General features: G+C 37.6%; 1 protein-coding gene across 27 annotated transcripts in view; it reads left to right on the plus strand.

Moving 5' to 3' along the window:
* ANK3 (ankyrin 3) overlaps positions 1–18,484 on the plus strand; it is a 715,267-nt gene that overhangs the window by 561,147 nt on the left and 135,636 nt on the right. For 16 of the 27 annotated variants that reach the window (XM_077125230.1, XM_077125228.1, XM_077125245.1 and 13 more), the window contains 3 exons: positions 1,894–1,966; positions 2,131–2,193; positions 16,172–16,225. In XM_077125230.1, coding sequence (XP_076981345.1) covers positions 1,894–1,966; positions 2,131–2,193; positions 16,172–16,225 — 190 coding nt within the window. The remainder of the gene's footprint in view (positions 1–1,893; positions 1,967–2,130; positions 2,194–16,171; positions 16,226–18,484) is intronic. The other 11 variants (XM_077125249.1, XM_077125240.1, XM_077125238.1 and 8 more) reach the window with 2 other exon arrangements.

Below are 18,484 nucleotides of genomic sequence, written 5' to 3' on the forward strand. Positions count from 1 at the left end.
ACAAAATCTTAACTGGTATTCTTCAAAACCATTAAGGTCATCAAAAACGAGGAAAATCTGAAAAATTGTTGCAGTCTAGAGAAACCTACAGGGACATGATGAATAAAAGTATTAGGATTTACTACATGGGAGTGGGATTTTGGAACAGAAAAAGGACATTAGGGAAAAACTAAGGCTATTTGAATAAAGCAAGGATTTTAGTTAATAATATATTGATATCAGTTTACTAGCTATGACAAGTACACCATACTAATGTAAGATGTTAGTAATTGGGGAAACTGTGGTATATGGAAACTCTCTGTAGGATCTTAGCAACTTTTCTGTAAATCTAAAGCTGTTCTTAAATAAAAAGTTTATTTCTCAAAAATGCTCAATTGTAGTGTTTAAATAATTTGGGAGAAAGGATCATTCCATTTTAAGCAAAAGTCACATCTCTTGTGTTTTTTATTGATTATCGGTGTTCTCATGGATAATTAACAAATTATTGTACTTGGCAGTACCTGGCTAAAAACAAGGAAGTGATCCCTTTAACCATTTATCATTTCTTTTATTTCTCTGCAAGATCATTTTGTAGGCCATAAAGTAACTGGATGAGGGCAGGCCACGGTGGTTCAGCAGGCAGAGTTCTCGCCTGCCATTCCAGAGACGTGGGTTTGATTCCCTGTGCCTGCCCATGCAAGAAAAAAAAAAAAGTAACTGGATGACATGTCCAGTCACATTTCAGAATAAAAGCTAGCAGATTTAAGTAAGAAATATTGTGGAAAAACAATTCGTTTTAGAGGATTACTTTTTCATTTTTGGTTTTGGTAATCTAGACCTGCCTGTAAAGAACAAAAGATGGTTTGAATTTGTGGAATGTGATTAAAGGATTGATTCCAGAACCTCTGTATATTTTATAGTATTTGTAATTTCCGTTTCTTTACTGTTTTCAGTTAATGTTCAATGTTCTGCTATGCGATCATTTATATACATGTATCATTCATTTTTTTTTAGATTTTCCTGGACGTATAGTTTAAACAACAAAAAGTCTATTTAAAACTGTAGAAGTAATTTGCATTTCTAGCAAAGGAGAAACTTTTGAGGTTAAACTTTGTATTTTCTTTCTTCTAGAAGCTTCTAAAAAAGTATTTTATATGATCTTTTTAACGAATGTTGTGTACAACCTTTAAAATATCAATGTTGGGATCAAAACGAGACCCAGCATATTTTCTGCTTGCTATAACTTAAGCAAACATGCTATAATAAAAACAAAATGAAGGAAAAATGCTCAGTTGTAGTATCATATGCTAGAGAAAGGTCTCACTAATGCTTTATTTTGACAGTATTATTGGGGAGAGGGTACAAATCACATTTACCAAGTATTTTTCCCAAATAACAATGAATTTGTACTCTTTCCTTGTTTTGACAACCTAGCTTTTTTTCTCAGTTGTCTCGTTTAAAGTGTATCTCCCTGTATACCATTAATCCTTTACATACTCAGTATTAAAAAAAGACTTTTAAACTAAAATATTAAGTCATTAAGATTACTAACAAATAATGCTGTCACTGTCTTTGGATGGATATAATCTCTATAGGTTTAAAATCGTTGAGGAATAAGTATAAATCACTTAGGCATTTGGTCTGCACTGTAACACTCTTTACAGTTTTTATGAGGCTCCGATGACCTTGCCCATGCATTACCTCTCACTGTGCATCTTTTCTCTACCATGTACTTGTTGAGGTCTTTAGTACTAAAGAACAAAAATTTTATGATACTTTTTATGCCAGGGCTGCAAGATATTTCAAACATAAGTCTCACTTTAAAAACAACTGATTAATTTAAAAGGAAATGGTCAGTGTTCTTAAAATGTGCAGTCTGCCCACACTACAGTGAATTCTTTTTTTTCTTACTAGACTATCACAGAGAAGCACAAAATGAATGTTCCAGAAACGATGAATGAAGTTCTTGATATGTCTGACGATGAAGGTATGGGATAAAGCCCTTTAGTTTGTAAGAATTATGAGTGAATATGTATTTGATGTTTCCAGAAGAAAGTTCATTGCAAAAATGTTTTTTGAAATATTGAAATGTTTTGTGTTAGAATTAAGAGTATGCATTTTTCATATACATTGTTCGCTTAAATCATGCAGTTCGTAAAGCCAATGCTCCTGAAATGCTCAGTGATGGTGAATATATCTCAGATGTTGAAGAAGGTATTTGTGAATTTTTATCATGATTAAACTTAACTATCAACTTTGTCTTACTTATCTTTCAAGTGTAACACTTTCTTGAGTTACTAACTTTTCATATTATCTTAAGATTATTGATTAATGCATCATTTAAATAATGCATATCTGGTATTACTGATTGCCTTCTTGTAGTCTCTTTGAATCACCTGTTCTTGAACCATTTTCCAACTTGAAGATGCAAAAGTGACACTAATTGTCTGAATTACTTTTTTTCTGTCTGTTTCTATCAAGCAGAAAGTTGATCAGCTTATTTACATCTGAAAATCTAGAAAAGGAAAGCTGATTTTATAGGTAAAAAAATGAGAAATAACTAAGAAAAGGTAATAACTAAAGGATTAGATCCCCATTCTGATATTTATTCAGCTTTTGTTATGAACAGTTTTCCGTTTTATAGTAATAAATCTATGTTCTTTCTTCAAAAATATAAACTGTTTTCAATCTCAAATAAAGAAAAGTCAACCTGAAAAAAGTTACTTTCAAAGTGTAAATTTTCCATAATGATTAAATATATAAAATATTGTAGTTTTACTTCCTATGTTTGAAAGAAACTTTTATAAATCAATACATGCGACCAGGTCATGCTATATAGATATATTAGTAAATTACATTTTTAAAAGGTCTATTGGAAAACTAGCATTTGTATGGTGAATAAATATTACAAGGATGGCAAAATTTTGACTTTGATTGAAATAATGAAATGTTCTCAGTAGAATTTATATGTTTGTTTCATTTTTGAATCATTTCACTCTCCAGAACTACCCTCTGTCTTATTGTTAACTCCACTTGCCAACTCTCAGAAGACATTTTCTGTTGGATCATTCTTGCTTGGTGTTGCTGATCTTTCTCTAAGCTTAAGTGATCTTCTCTCTTTTCATTATTGGTTCCTCCTTTGATTTGCACAAATTTCACTGGGAACCTAAATAGGTAAAAAGCTTACCTGATCCAAAGCCACTTGAACCTAGCTTGTGTCTGGTACCTGCCCGCCCACGGTGTGTTGGGTCTGAGGACTTCACACACAGAAGAGCCAAAGTCCCGTGGGCATTTTGGGACATGGGAGGACCTATCCCATTGTGTGTAGGTGGTTCTTTGAAAAATGTTAAAGACTTATACTAACTCTTCTCTTTTTTTCTCTAAAACATCAGCTATGTATCTATCACAAAATGGATAGTTTCATTGTCTTTAAGATTTTAAGACTAATATGCCTTACTATCATATTGTAGCTCAATGCTGTCTCATGCAACATTCAGAGTATTTTCTTATGTCTAGAGGATAAAAAAAAATGCTACTCTCAACATAGACGTGCACAGACACACACACATATACAAATGAGGTAAAAAATGTTTTCCAAGTGAAGTTATTTTGAAATATGACATACATAGACCTAAAAATTTACTGGTCCTTTAACAAAACATTTCAAAATAGCCTCAATGATGAGAGGCAATGTTTGAATGGAGTATATAACAGCCTTACATATGTAGATAGCTCAACGTAAACTTCAAAAAAGAGAAAAGATTGTCATCTCTTAATTGACAATCACGTCCTTTCGATTTTTCTTAGCTTGGGAATTTGAAATTAACAAAAAGATTTTAATTGCCATTTTATCAATCTTTCTTCAAACTCTGTGGGTCTTACTTTATGGGTGTATCCATGGGCTGTTGGTGTCAAATGACATTTGATTTCATAATGTGGTAGGATTTAGGTTGACAGCGTCACTTAATCTGAGCAACAATCTAGTGCTGGAGTCCCCTGTATAAAATCCCCTGCCCAGAAGTACCTTTGCCCAAGTGCCACAATTGATGGGTATTCCCTCATTCCAAACAACATAGCCATTTTGAACAATCTAACTTTAAAAATTCTTCATTTTATTGAGATCTCCGTGGCTTCCACTCATTGATCCAGGCTCTGATATACTCAGCACCATTTAGAATAAAATCTTTCTCTTCCATGTGACTATCTTTCAGACATTTGAAAATGCTTTTCGTATTTCTTCTTAGTCTTTTCTTGTCCAGGCATATCATGGCCTTTTCCATCCTCTGTTCCCCTCACCTACCTGGGCACTTTCCATGCACATTTCATTTTGTCTGTATCCCTCTCAAATTGAGGTGACCCAAATTGAACACAAAGGTTCTTCTCAGTGTAGCCAATCAAAGCAGAGTGTAGCAGGAATATAACATTGTCCATGGAAGATATTAAAAATCTATAATCAAAGATGATATTTTCACATCTATGATATGCATTTAGTTTGACTCATATGAATATTACTGTCAATTTAAGATTAATGAATCTTATTTTAAATTGTCAATTTAAACTTAATGAATATCACTGTCAATTTAAGAGTCCTAAATTTTCCTTATTTGAGCTCTGGCAAGCTCCCTTTGCCCTATCATGTATTTACATTATTCTCTGCTGCATAAACTACCATTTCTATATTACTCCAAATCCCAAACAAATCATTTTAAAATTTTAATTCTAGAAGGATCTCTACAACTTAAATGATACTTTTTACTTCTGACTCATTTGCCTGATAGTCTTGCCAGAGCTTTAATGTTCACCTTTGCTGGATTTGGTGCTAGACCTTCTCAACAAAAGGGACACTGAGGATGACCATTGTGGAAACCAATGTGCCACTGTCTCAGTAAGCCCTCACAGGGCTGGGGCAAATTTTGCTTTCACCAAGCCCAAGCACATTGTGAATTTACCTGCCTGCAGGATCTAGTATGAGGGCATCACATGGTATCCCAGGGTACTGATGATAGCAGCAGCTTTTAAAGAAGAATAAAAATAGCATGCAATAAATGCTGCTAGATAGTCTCAAGAAAGAAAAGAAGAATGACTTTGCAATATGGGAAAACATTATTTTCACCCTAAATTAAAAAAATAGAGTAAATATTAAGGAAACAGTGTCAAGAGTAGACTTTTTCCCCTTCTTCCTCTTTTCCTTTTCTTCTTTGCAACCTTCTTTCCTTTATCCTCTTTATTTGGCCGATTATGAGACATTAATATAAGAGAAAAAATATTTCATTTCTCAGAAAAGAAAATTAAGGAAAACAAATCTAGACAGTGCTTTCAGTTAATGAGTTAGGGGAACAGTGGAATCAAAAGACAGAGTTAGAACAAAGGCTGAAGTATCCAGAAACCAGAGAAGAAAAGGAGAGAAAGCAACCTTATATAAGGCAGGTTTTTGAACCCACACTTTATGCAGGTGAGGAAAAGCAGGACTCCTTAAAGGGCTAGAACTGCCTGGCAAATATCTTAACATTGCACTGTTTTCTGTTTCAGAAAATATACTGAGTTTGACTTTAATACCAGTTAGATTCCTACATTTTACAACTCACTTTGTCATTTAGAAAAGTGGCAAAAAGTTCATTTCTTTTTAGAGAAAAGAACAAATGAAAGAAAGAGAAAATAAAGTAGTTGAGATTAACGTTCAGGTTCTCTTTTAGGGTGAGTTCCCCTCCCAGGGGATTTCACAAATGGCTTTAGTTCAATTCTGATTTTGAATAGTAAAGTCCTATAAATTGCATTTTAATTAAAAAATGTTTAATTTGAAAAAGGTATAAAATGTTATATTAGCTTATAGAATGTCTAGTTGGTTGGGTTATAGAAACAGATGTACAGAAAGAACTATGTAGATGAGACATAATGAGAAATGGATGAAGCCATGAAAAGAAAGACACGAAAGTTCTGTGAAATACAGCTCTACTGAACAGGTTTATGAGGCAACTGGATGGGTCAACCCCTTGCTGGGAAAGAATTATCCAATTCCTAGCAACTTGCAAATTTGATAGGGTTGCAAAATCTCATTCAGGATCCTACGCAGATACTACGTATTAGGAGAAATAAGTTGAGGCTAAATATACTTGTGGAAGAAGTAATTCTCAAGCAGGTATAAGTGTGAGTTATGATAAAGCAAGAATCGCTTAGTAGATATTAGAGTGAGGTGAATGGTGAGGAGAGTCAAACTCCACACACCTTTGTGCCAACTTTGGTGCCCAGTGAAAGCCACAGCAAATTAAAATCCATAGACTTCAGAGAACTGAGAGGGTGGGGCAGAATTATGTAGCCCTTCCAAACTCAGTTACATACGGGAAGCAAAACCCCACATAAATGTTGAATGGCTTGTCCACCCAGTATAGTGGCAGAGCCAAACAAGGAGACAGATCTTATACCCTGTGAGTTTATGTCATCTCTTTCATTGCTACTCTAACTTAATTCATTTTCTTATGTACAGAGCTCAAAAATGTATTACTCTTTGAGCTTCCAAAAAAATGTACATTTAGGAATAGGGACCAGTCATGCTCTTGGAAATTATCACAAGATAATATTCCTTGTTTTTAAAAGACCTTAGTGAGACCAGAATAGAAATATTATACCTTCTTCTGACCATTGTTGTGAGAGAAATAAGCAGACCAAGATGGAAATTCAAGTGCAATAAATATAGACATAATTTAGAATGGATTTTCAGAACTCAAAGAAGTCACTCCAGTAGTCATATCACAAAATAAATATAAAATTAAGTAGGAGAAGTTCTCCGAGTACAATTTGAAATTCAAAATAGAAGAAGGAATTATTTTGAGAAAAATGAGGCTGCACATTAAGAAAACCACCAAGAAAATACCTTTTCAGGGTCTCTTCCCTCCGAGTGCCTAGGATTATCCCAGTTTATTAATCACCTAGGGAACATTTGATGTTATTAGCTTAATGGATCTGAAAAGAGGCCTTGGAGATTATTAGCTTGTCTCACGTTGTCCAAGGGGCTCACTGCTGGTGGTGATTGTGTCATTGTGGTTCTTAGCACCAGCAGAAATAGTTCCTCACCTGAAATTTTATGCGCTTTACAAATGTGTCTTAAATCACATCATCTAGCCTTTTGCCTACTATTTCTCCACTTACAATTCGCATTTCATATAGAACACAGACATTACATAACTGCATGCAAAGCAACTTTTAGCAATAAAGTCATAGTGACAACTATGATATACCAGAAGCAGAGATTGAATCTTTTATTTATTTATTTTTTTAACTCCAAGGTCTTGCTTCATTTGATTAATATTGTTCGTGTCTTTCTTTTCTTTTCCTTTTTAAAAATATTTTTATTGAGAAATCTTCACAAACATACAGTCCATACATGGTGTACAATCTATGACTTAACAGTATCATCACATAGTTGTTTATTCATCACTGTGACCATTTTCAGAATATTTGCATGACTCCAGAAAAACAAATAAAAAGAAAATAGAAAAAACTTGTGTATCTCATACCCCTTGCCTCTCCCTCTCATTGACGACTAGTATTTTCATCTGGCCAATTTTTAACCCTTTATCTCCTATTATTCATTTTTTTTCATTACTTTTTTACTCATATATCCATACACAAGGTTTTCACAATCACACAGTCACATTGTAAAAGCTATATAGTTATCCCATGGTCTTCAAGAATCAAGGCTGCTAGAACGCAGCTCAAAAGTTTCAGGTACTTCCCTCCAGCCACTCCGATACACCATAAACTCAAAAGTGATATCTATATAATGCATAAGAATAACCTCCAGGATAACCTCTTGACTCTGTTTGAAATCTCTCAGCCACTGACACTTTATTTTGTTTCATTTCTCTCACCCCCCTTTTAGACAAGAAGGCTTTCTCAATTCCATGGAGCCAGGTCCTGGCTCAGCCTGGGAGTTCTGTTCCACATTGCCAGGGAGATTTATTCCCCTGGGAGTCATGTCCCACATAGTGGGGAGGGCAGTGAGTTCACCTGCCGAGTTGGCTTAGAGAGAGAGGCCACATCTGAGCAACAACAAAGATTCTATGGGGGTGACTCTTAGGCATAATTATAAGTAGACTTCTCCTTTGCAGGAATAAATTTTGTAGGGTCAAACCCCAAGATCAAGGACTCAGCCTATTGGATTGGTTATCTCCACTGCTTGCAAGAATATTAGTGTTTTTGTTTGTAAGCTGCTGAATTGCAATATACCAGAATGGCCTTTTAAAAGGAGAACTTATTAAATTGCAAGTTTACAGTTCTAAGGTTGTGAACATGTCCAAACTAAGTCAAGCCTATAAAAACATCCAAACTACAGCATCCAGGGAAAGATACCTTGGCTCAAGAAGGCTGATGATGTTTGGGGTTTCTCTGTCAGTTGGAAAGGCACTTGGTGACATGTGCTAGCTTTCTCTCCAGGCTTCTTCAGTGGCTTCCCTGGGGGCATTTTCTTTGTACATCTCCAAAGGTCTCTGGCTGTGTGGGCTCTAAAATTGGCTCTTTCCAAAATGATTCCCTCTTAAAGGGCTGCAGTAAGCAACCCCACCTTGAATGGGTGGAGACACAGCTCCATGGAAACAATCTAATCAAAACTTACCACCCATGATTGGGTGGGTCACATCTCCATGGAAATAATAAAAAAGATCCCACCCAGCAATATTGAATGAGAATTAAAGGACATGGCTTTTCTGGGGTATAGAATAGCTTCAAACCGGCACAATCAGGAATTCCCCATATGGGGAAATGGAATATTTCTTCCTTTCTCCCCAGAGAAAAGGGGAAAAAAAGACTTTGCAAATACTTTTCTATTCTCTGCCCAAATTACAGAGTCTGAATCTTATTCTTGGTTGTATTCTCAGAACCTGGTACAGTGCCGGCACACAGCAGATCTTCAATATATATTTATTCAGTTCTGTTGAAAAGTAGGCAGAGATTCAAGGGCAGGATAGTTTCAGATGGTTCTGAGATCAGGCAAGATGGAGAGATTTTTGCCTAATACACTCCTTTTGTCTTCCATTAAACCCCTTTTCGCTGAGACAGCCCTAGGCTAAGTGTTGAATTAATCAACAGGTGTTAGAATGACTCTCCTAAGACGTATCTGCATCTCAAAGAATCATTAGTAAATGTAAAAGACTTTCCAGCTAAAGAAAAAGATCTGTGGACAGGCTCAGGGCACTTATGCTAAGAGTCCATCCTATCTTTGCAATTGGAATTGTTTAGTAATTTATATCTACCCTATCCACTTGTCCAGCTAGGTATGAGATATTTCCATGTAGATTCTCATTGTCCTCTAAACATAAGCCTCCAAAACAATGTGTTTTCTCACACTTCTTCTCACTAAGTGGCTCTATCACCCAAACCAAAACCTCTGAGTAATGTGTATTTTCCCTTTTCTTACCACTTATTTCCAGTCAATCGTCAAGTCATACCAGTTCTACTTCCACACTGCATCTCAAATCTCTCTTCTTTTCTCCTTCTCCACTGCCACCACCCCCATCCAGCCCACCAGGATCTCTTACCCAGTTCCTACAGGGGCCCTTTTACAGGTCTCCACATCTACTCTTGCTGCATTTTCTGCTTTCTGCACAGCATCTACAGCAATTTTTTAAAAATATAAATTGGTTCTTTCCATTCCATTGCCCAGCTTAAAACCCTTCAAAGCCTATAATTATGTTTTTAAGATTCATTCATATTGTTGTGTATGATTGTAGTTAATGAACTGTATGTCATGTCTGTGTAAGAATCCATTATGTGCCGGTACCATAATTAAGCTATCTACTGTATTATCAATGGACATTTGTATGGTTTCCATGTTGGGCCTCTTGTGAACAAAGTTGTTACAGACTTTCTTGTATATGTTTCCTAGTGCATGTATACATATCATTTTGGTGATGTAGAGACCTAGGAGTGTAACTGCTGGGTTGTAAGTCGTGCAAAGAGAACAGAATGCATCAAAACCAGGCAACACTAAGCTAAGATTGTAAAATTATTTAGTAAGACTGTAAAGAAAATGAAATAAAAGAATATCATGTGAGTCTAGAGGTGATTATTATTGTAAGGGAGGAAGTGGCTGTGACTGTGACACAAAAAAAGTGGCTTTTTTGCCCAGGATGGTGCTTATTTTACAACCATTTGTTAAAACGCACATTTACATTTTATGTGATTGTTCTATTCCCTGAAAAAAGTAACCACCACCACCACCACCCTCAAGAAAAGTAGAAATACAAAAGTAAAATAACAACTGTCCAGCCTTCACATTGCACTTAGAATAAAGTAGTCCCTTACCGTGGCTGAAAAGCCCTGTATGATTTCGCTCCTGCCTACCTCTTCTCCAAAGTGTTCTTAACCACTTTTTTATTTCTCCCTAGCACTCATCTCAATTTCGTAGTCATTGGTTTCGGGGTTCGTCGCATTTTTTTCTGTAAAGGGCCAAATGGTAAAAATTGTTTACTTTGCTGGCCGTATGCTGGTCTCTGTGGCAACTACTCAACCCTGCCTTTGTGCACAGCCAGAGCCAGCGGCTGGATATGTGCGGATGGCTTTGTTACCATAATGCTTTGCTTACAAAAATAGGCAGTAGGCTACATTCGGCCCACAGGCGTAATTTGCGAACTCCTGTTGTTTATCCCCTGTTTATTTTCTTTCACATTAGACTGTAAGCTCCATGGGACCAGTCTTGTGTTGGTCACTGTCACAATCATAACTCTAGGACACATACATTGAGGTATTCATGAATGAATGGGGCATCTTACTTGTGTCTGTCCCGGCACAAGACTCCATGTAAATAAATACTCTCGACATCTTAAACATATTTAACCTTAATTAAGCCCTTTCCATGTGCTAGGCAATTAACTATGCACATTTCATGCATTACCTCATTTAACTCTCACAGTGATCCTCTAGTTTAGATCCCATTATTATTCCCACTTTATAAATGTGGAAAATAAATTTTAGCAAGGCTAAGAGGCCTTGACCAAATCATACAAGTAAGTGTAGCGTTTTTATTCAAGTCCCTGTACTGAATGAACTTCTACTCTGACATAGAAGTTGTCTCATAACTTAGATAGAAACCACACAACTGCTTTAAATAAGATAATGTCTAAAGGGTTTAGCCCAAAATTTGGCCTGTAGTGAAATCTCAGTAAATGTTAGTTCACTGGTACCTTCTCTTCCCCCTTATCTTGTTAATTCTAAGTACTCTTTACTATTAGTCCTAATTTACATTTCTCCCTAATTGAAAGCCCTAATGGAAAGTAATGTTAGTCCTGATTTACCCCGAGGAATCTGAAAGAGTTTAAAGTATTTGCTCAGGATCACACAGTTAAGGACACTGGAATTTGAAAAATCAGGTTTTTGCTCCCATCTTCTACTTCCCCAGATGCCATGGAGAAGAACAGATAAAGGGACCTGGAAATTCGAAAGAAAAGGACATTACTGAAGGTGTTCAGAAAAAAAACTAAAGAATACGTTGAATCTGGAAAAACAGAAATTGTCTGGGTGTGGGTTTGGAAGGAGGTGTTCAGGTTTAGAAAATGCTCCCGTGAAAGCCGCAACACGGGACGTCAAAGGAGAATCTGCGCAGGTGGTGGTGAAGGCGGGGGCGGGGCGAGGGCGGGGCAGGGGCGGGGCCAGCCTGGGAGAGGCACGTGAGGTAGAAGATGGGGAGGGAAGAGAAGCCCCTCTCGAGAAACTCTGAGCACACTGAGGAGGAGGAAAGTCCAAAGGATATGGAGAGGGAATGGTGACCAATACAGCAAGAAAATCAGAAGTTAGGGTTCTCGTGGAATCTGTGGGAGAGACTTCCTGAGAAAGGGACAATCAAAGGAGCACAGGCATATGGTGACCTCAGTGGGTGCCGCTTCTGAGATACCATGGATAGAGAGACAGAATATAGTAGCTCTAATGCAGGCGAGTCTGGGAACGAGTAGCTGGAGTAGCCTGTGGAAAGGGCAGAGAGATTGTTGTAAGAGATGTCAGGTAATGAGGGAAGCATGCTTAATCACCGAGGAGAAATGGGTTGGATTTTGTTTTCATTTCCCCAAAACAAGTTGTAGTTTTGAATACGCTTAAAAAAAAAAAAAATCCCAAATTATTTCAGTCCTTGCCCACCTACTTGGAAAGTCTGACCTGCTTCATGGAGGTAGGGCCCAGGCTCCGCTGGAGTCTGACGACCTAGCCCCTCCCCTTCACACTGGGGCCATTAGTGCAAAGAGAAGAAAGTGCAAGGTGAGCCTGGGGAGCATCAGCATTGAGAAACGGGCAAAAAAAAAAAAAAAAATGCAGCGGGGCAGGTAGAGAGCTGGGGTTAGGGGGACCCGGGGGAGATGTCCCAGACAGAAAGGAGTGGTCTGACCTACTAAGCCAAAACTATGACGAGTCTCAAAACTGAGAACAGGTCCAGAGTGTCTTTCCCTGGTATGTCCACCTCTTGTAGGTACAGGTTGGAAATATGTTTATTGCCTTGCACGTGACAGGGATTATTGGATGTGAGAGAAAGAGAAGGCAGAATACGTATAAAGTACACCCAGTTCTGGTACTCCTTTATACCTGGGAGCAGTGAACGTTGCGTATTGCACACGTGATCAGTATATACCTAGGTAATGAAGAACTGAGAATACTGTCTGATTTTGAGATTAAGGCTATATGGTTAGCTAATTCTGGATAAGAGAAAAGAACCAGGATAAAAGAAACCAGTTGGCATGACTAACATCTTGAATTTAGCTACCTCATTTCCCTGTAAGAACTGCATTTTAGTGCCTGATTCTACAGGGCTAGTTTGTGGCTTGCAATTAATTCATTATCTAGTCTAGTCTTCTTTACAAGTAGTATTGATTTTAGATAATGAGAAAAGAACCAGTAACTATTTACTCCTTCATGCCTGCTTTTCTTCTTTACACTCTTGTGCTCATTGGCCCAAGTTTGCATAGTTTCTAATCTTAAATGACTGAGGAATTTTCTGGATCAGGGTTAAGGCATATCAACAAGAATATGACAAATGATAGCATGTACTCCAATACTGTCTTTTTCCTACCTCTTCACAGGAAAGATATGGAATTCTCTTTTCCTTTCTGGGCTGGGTTTATTTATTAACTCAACCAAGATCACAGGGGACATTTTTCATTGCTATGTCTGGAAAAGTTCCAACCCTGAGTCATGCATCCTTACTTTAGAAACTGCATCTAGCCTGGATTAAAACGAGTAAACTGCCATATGGATTTTTAAAAGCACATCTAGCCACAAAGAACAGAGTAATATTTAAGAGAAAAGAATCAAATTGATTTTGTTCTCCTAAAAAATTAGTCTTGGAAGGAAGAGTAATTTGTTCTGTGGGATAACAGCAATTTGCTTTCTTGTTGTTTAAGAGGTGTGCAAACTTTTTTGTTCAAGCCAGATTCTTTTTCGCCCACCTACAAAGCAGAGATCTCATGAGCACCTAGAACTAGGGAAAAGAAAGGGATTGCGCAGTAGATGCCCCTTCTACGAGAAGTATATGAACCCCTTTAAGGGGCAACACTATTCTTTGGCCTCCTTAAGATCACCTGTTTCACCCATGGCTCATCTAACCGTTTTCTCAACTTATCCCATAGTTTGCATACATTTTGAGAGGTAAAGGGAGAAAATATTATATTCCAGTACTTATTTTATGTTTTGAAAGAACAACTACTGCTGCCAGGAGATGCTTCTTAAAGGACATTTTGCTCCCCTGGAAAACAAAACATGAAAGAAAAGGATCCATCATCTGCTGCTTCCTGACAAAGGGACTGGTGGGGCCTAAAAAGGGAGGGGAGACAGGAGCTCAGTCCATTCTTTACTTGGGGAACAGGGCTGTCAGCTTCTCTCTGAACCACCAACCACCCCTGAAGATCCCAGGGTCGGGTGCTGGGCCCCACCTCCCTGTCCTTCCACCTGACCGCACACAGGGACCCCAGATTTGCATGGGACAACTCCATCTTTCACAAACCAATTCCTCCTTTTATGAGTCTCTCAGAATTTCACAGGACGCCTTGCTTAATATAAGCTCTTGCTCCAAGCTTCAAGATGAAGGGAGCAAAACTTGCAGATCTCTTATCTATGTTTCTACCATCTGTTATCTGCTGGGTAACAAGAGGATAGAATTCGACTTTTAAAATTAGAGATCCCTAATATACTCGTTTGTGAGTGCATCAGGGTCCTAATACTACCATATTCCTCTTCCTTCCTATTCCCACTTTCTTACCTTTTTGAGAATGAAAATATCAAAGGATCGAGGGAAAAGTCATATGGGCAGATCTAGTCATTTGGATTCTCCATGCTAAAAAATGGATACATTTTGGATGAGATATAAAAATCTATTTGTTTTTAAATTGAGGGAAAATGCTTCCCTTCTGGGTCATTTGTATTTTGATATTTATTCAGAAAATAAAATATGCAGAGGCTTAGTTCTCTTGTTTCTAAAAGTGTTAAAAATACTATGTGGAGTTGCTGTGAAGATTAAAAGGAATTATGTATAACGCATTTGGGACAGTGCTTGGCATTTAGTAGGTGTTCAATAAATGGTGATCCCTGTTTTGGGGATAATGTGTCAGATGTATATGACTGTATCTACCCTGTCTCCTGCTATAGAATTAGAGCAGGAGAGGAAGAGAGAGAGAGCTTTGAGGGTTCTATTCTTCGGTTAAAAAAAGAGGGGGGTGCCAACAAAGTAATCGCTTTTCCATCCACTGGCTTTTATATGTTTCTTTTTACTTGGATGGCAATTGGTATTCTATAATCCAACTTCAAAAATCCTAAAAATAGGGCCCAATTAGCCCATTTCCTACAAATCCATTGCCTATCAATTGAGTAAATCTAACTGACTGTCATTCTTTGGGAGCAGGCCCAATTCTTTCCTACTGATACTGCGTCCTCTGGCTGAAGTGGGCAGCTTCCCATTTCCACTCCTCTCTCCCTATCTTAACTCCCACACCCTCCAGTCAACCTTTACCAAACCTACTCAGTTAAACATGATGCCCTCTTCCTTTGAGCTCTTGTAACATTTTGTCTGTCATTTCTCTTGTATATCTTTTGTCATTGGGGAGATGTGGCTATAAGCTTGGGTTCCTCAACCTGACTGTGTGGCCTCTAATATTAAACACTCTACCACCACTCACTGGCTGTGTGAGTTGAGGAAAATGACTTGGCCTCCTGAATCTGTTTCTCCATCTATAAAAGGGAGATCAAAGGATCTGCTTCATAGAGTTGAGGATTAAACAAGAAATACACATTTTCAGTTAACACTGTGCCTAGCACATAGAAAGCACTCCACAAAGTGTAGTCAGCAGGAATAGCACTAGCAGACATTACTGTTTGTGTTCTGGTCTTAATTTCTTTAGAGAAGTGGAAGTGCCTCAAAGTAAATAGTTGGCTTACTCGTAGCACAGGTCCCCGCCCGCAGCTCTGCTGTCTCCGCTACTCAAAGTATTGTCACTTTTGGACTAGAAACATTGCAGTCACTGGGGAGCTTGTTGTAAAAGCAGAATCTTAGGCCCAGACTGAGACCTGTCATATTAGCATCTGCGCTTAAAAAAGTCAGTCCCCAGGTGATACACAAGTATGTTGAAATTTGAGAAGTACAGCACTAAATTGACATTACCGAAGCTATTTTAGTTATTCCAGTATTTCCTACCTGGAAAGTAGATAATTTGGTAGAATCAATGCTCTCATGAAATTTATTTGTAGAATCCTTTAGACCATGGTTTTCAAAGTGTGGTCTGGATCCGCAGACCAGCCTCACTTGGAAATGGAGCAGATTTTCAGGCCCCCTTCCAGCCCTCCAGAATCAGAACCTCTGAGCATGAAGAGCCTCGCAATCTGTGTTTCAGCCACTTTGCAGGTGATTTTGAAGCACACCAGTTTGAGAACCACTGCTTTAGACTTCTCAAAACCATTTCTAGGTAAACACTGGGGAGCTCCCAGAAGTAGCACATTAATAAGGTACTGCTGCTGTTTCTTGCCTTGTTATTTCATTGCTTCTTAAGGTTGGACACTGGAAAGCATTGAGCTTCTTCTCCATGTTTGCTGGATGTTCACTGGTGCACATGGACACCTGAATACATACCTATATATATATGACACAGTTTATGGGAAATGAAACATACCACTGATATAATTAGTCTATAACACCTCTATTTAATTTTGTTAATTTTATTCATTTTTCGAATAGGTAATAGATGCACATGGTACAAAATTCCCAAGGTACAAGAGTTTACGGTGAAAAGTAAGTCTTCTTGCTTCTTGCCTCAGTAATTCTGGTTCTTATCTCCAAAGCAATCATTGACCTTTCAATCATTCCACACATTTATTGAGCACCTGCTATGTCTTAGGCACTGTTCTGTTTGTTTAGACAGCAAGCAGAACAGTTCTGCATGAAACTTGCATCTTGCTTACCAGTTTCTTACAGTATTTGTTCAGCACTATAACCAGTGTACTGCAGTACTTGAAAATAGGACTCTAGTCAAATCAACTGATTTTGAATCCATGTTCTAAGTTATATTAGGTACTTTCCCACTATGAACTGGGTTTTCTTATCTTGAAATATTATATGATAAATGTGAAAATTAAATGAGATAATACATATAAAGCACCAAAACACACTGCTTAGAACATAGTAGATGCTCAGTAAATATTAGTGTTTATTGTAATGATGGGATCATTCCACTATTCTATAATCTAGACTAGAAATAGTTAAAGTACTTTTTTTTTACCAATTGTCTTTCCTTTCCTTTCTTTACTGTATGATGATCAGAAAGGTCACTTTTCAGAGCAAGCAACAGTAAATTTCTTAAGACTTCTAAATTCTTATCAGCAACTGTAAGACTGTAAGACTGTCTACTGAGTTCTTTTGAGAAACCAACTCTTAATCACTAGACCATAGAGACAATGTTCCTCTTTATTCTGTCTAATCTAGTTTTTCTTTTAATCCCATGTAATTTGCTGGTTTTACAGTATTAATTTGAAGGTGATTTGTGCTATTAATTTTATCTTTATACTTTACAAAATGCATAATTTGGAGAGATTCTGCATTTCACAGTAGAGGAGTCAAACACTTATGAGCAATTTCTGACTATATAATTAGGTAACTTATACCTTCAGAAACTTTTCTTAGGATTGGAGTTTCCAGCAAGACGGCAAAACAACTTTCAAGCCTTGGAAAAGCAACAAAAATATTCCTTGGTAATGTTCTTAGGTAGAAAAGATTAGAGAAAAATTATATACCAGAAAAAAAAAGAGAGAGAGAGAGAAAATCCTGGGGCAAGAAAACAAATTTAAACTTGTAAAGATTTAACCAAGACCAATTCTCTTTATTTTGCATAAAAAGGATCACTAGTAGACATAATGAAAGATAGCAAGGAAATTAGGTTAGCTATATCCTCCATGAGCACTGACTCAGAAATTTTAAAAAGTAATAAGGGTGCACTTATTCAACTGACAACAGTCCCAATAATCATTTAATATAGCCTCTTTCTCTACGTTGTTCCTGATTTTATTTTGTATTGTTTTCATGGGAGACAAAGTTTGTAGATCACGGAATGTTTGACTGTGGTACAGGAGATCTCTTCCTTTATCCTAGTCGTTACAGAAAGGACTAAGAAATGGAGTTGGCTGGGAAATTGAAGTTAATACTCTGAATAACTTTTATTATTGGTTAACGGTAAGAACAAGGTACATTTTGGAGCTTTGGAGTTTTGAAAACACTTTCCAGCTTCCAGAACTTCATTGGCAGAAATGGATTAACAGTAAGAACATCAGTGGTCATAAATCGTGAAGTCAATACTAAATAGATGAGGTCTTCTCTAGTGGCATTAGCCACTGTGTTTCTCCCAAATTTTGTCTACACTGATCATATGATATGCTACTGAGCTAACTCTACCTTACTAAGAAAGCAGCAGGCAGCCAATTTGTAACCTCCTTGGCTTACCTTTGGACCTTGTCATTTCTTACTGCTCTCTGTTTTGGTTATCTATTACAGTGTAACAACCCACTTCCAAACTCAGTGGTTTAATTTATCATTCCCCATAATTCTGTTGGTGAACTGGGTGCAGCTGTGTTCTTGGGGTCCTTCAGGGGATTGGAATTAAATGGTAGTTGAAATTGCACCCAGCGGAAGGGTCAATGTGGCTAGACATTCAGGTGGTCCAAGATGTCATCATTAACAAAGATCTGGCATCTCAGCTGGGATAGCTGGAACAACTGAGGTCAGCCTGGGGCGCTCTCTCTCTTGCTCTCTCTCTCTTCTCTCCGCTCCTCCCTCCCTCCTTCTCTTTCTCTCCCCACATGGCTTCTTTATAACATGAGGGTTTCATGGAAGTCAGATTTCTTACATTGGGATTTGCTTGTTCCAGAGCAAATGTTACAAATGATTCAGGCAAAAACTAAAAGGCTTCATTGGGTTACACCTCAGAAGTCATGCAAAATCACATCCCTGCAGTTTGTTGTTCAAAAAGTGAGCCAGCCTAGGGGGGTGCAAGCATAGTTC

This window comes from Tamandua tetradactyla, chromosome 13, assembly GCF_023851605.1.
Source record: "Tamandua tetradactyla isolate mTamTet1 chromosome 13, mTamTet1.pri, whole genome shotgun sequence".
NCBI lineage: Eukaryota > Metazoa > Chordata > Mammalia > Pilosa > Myrmecophagidae > Tamandua > Tamandua tetradactyla.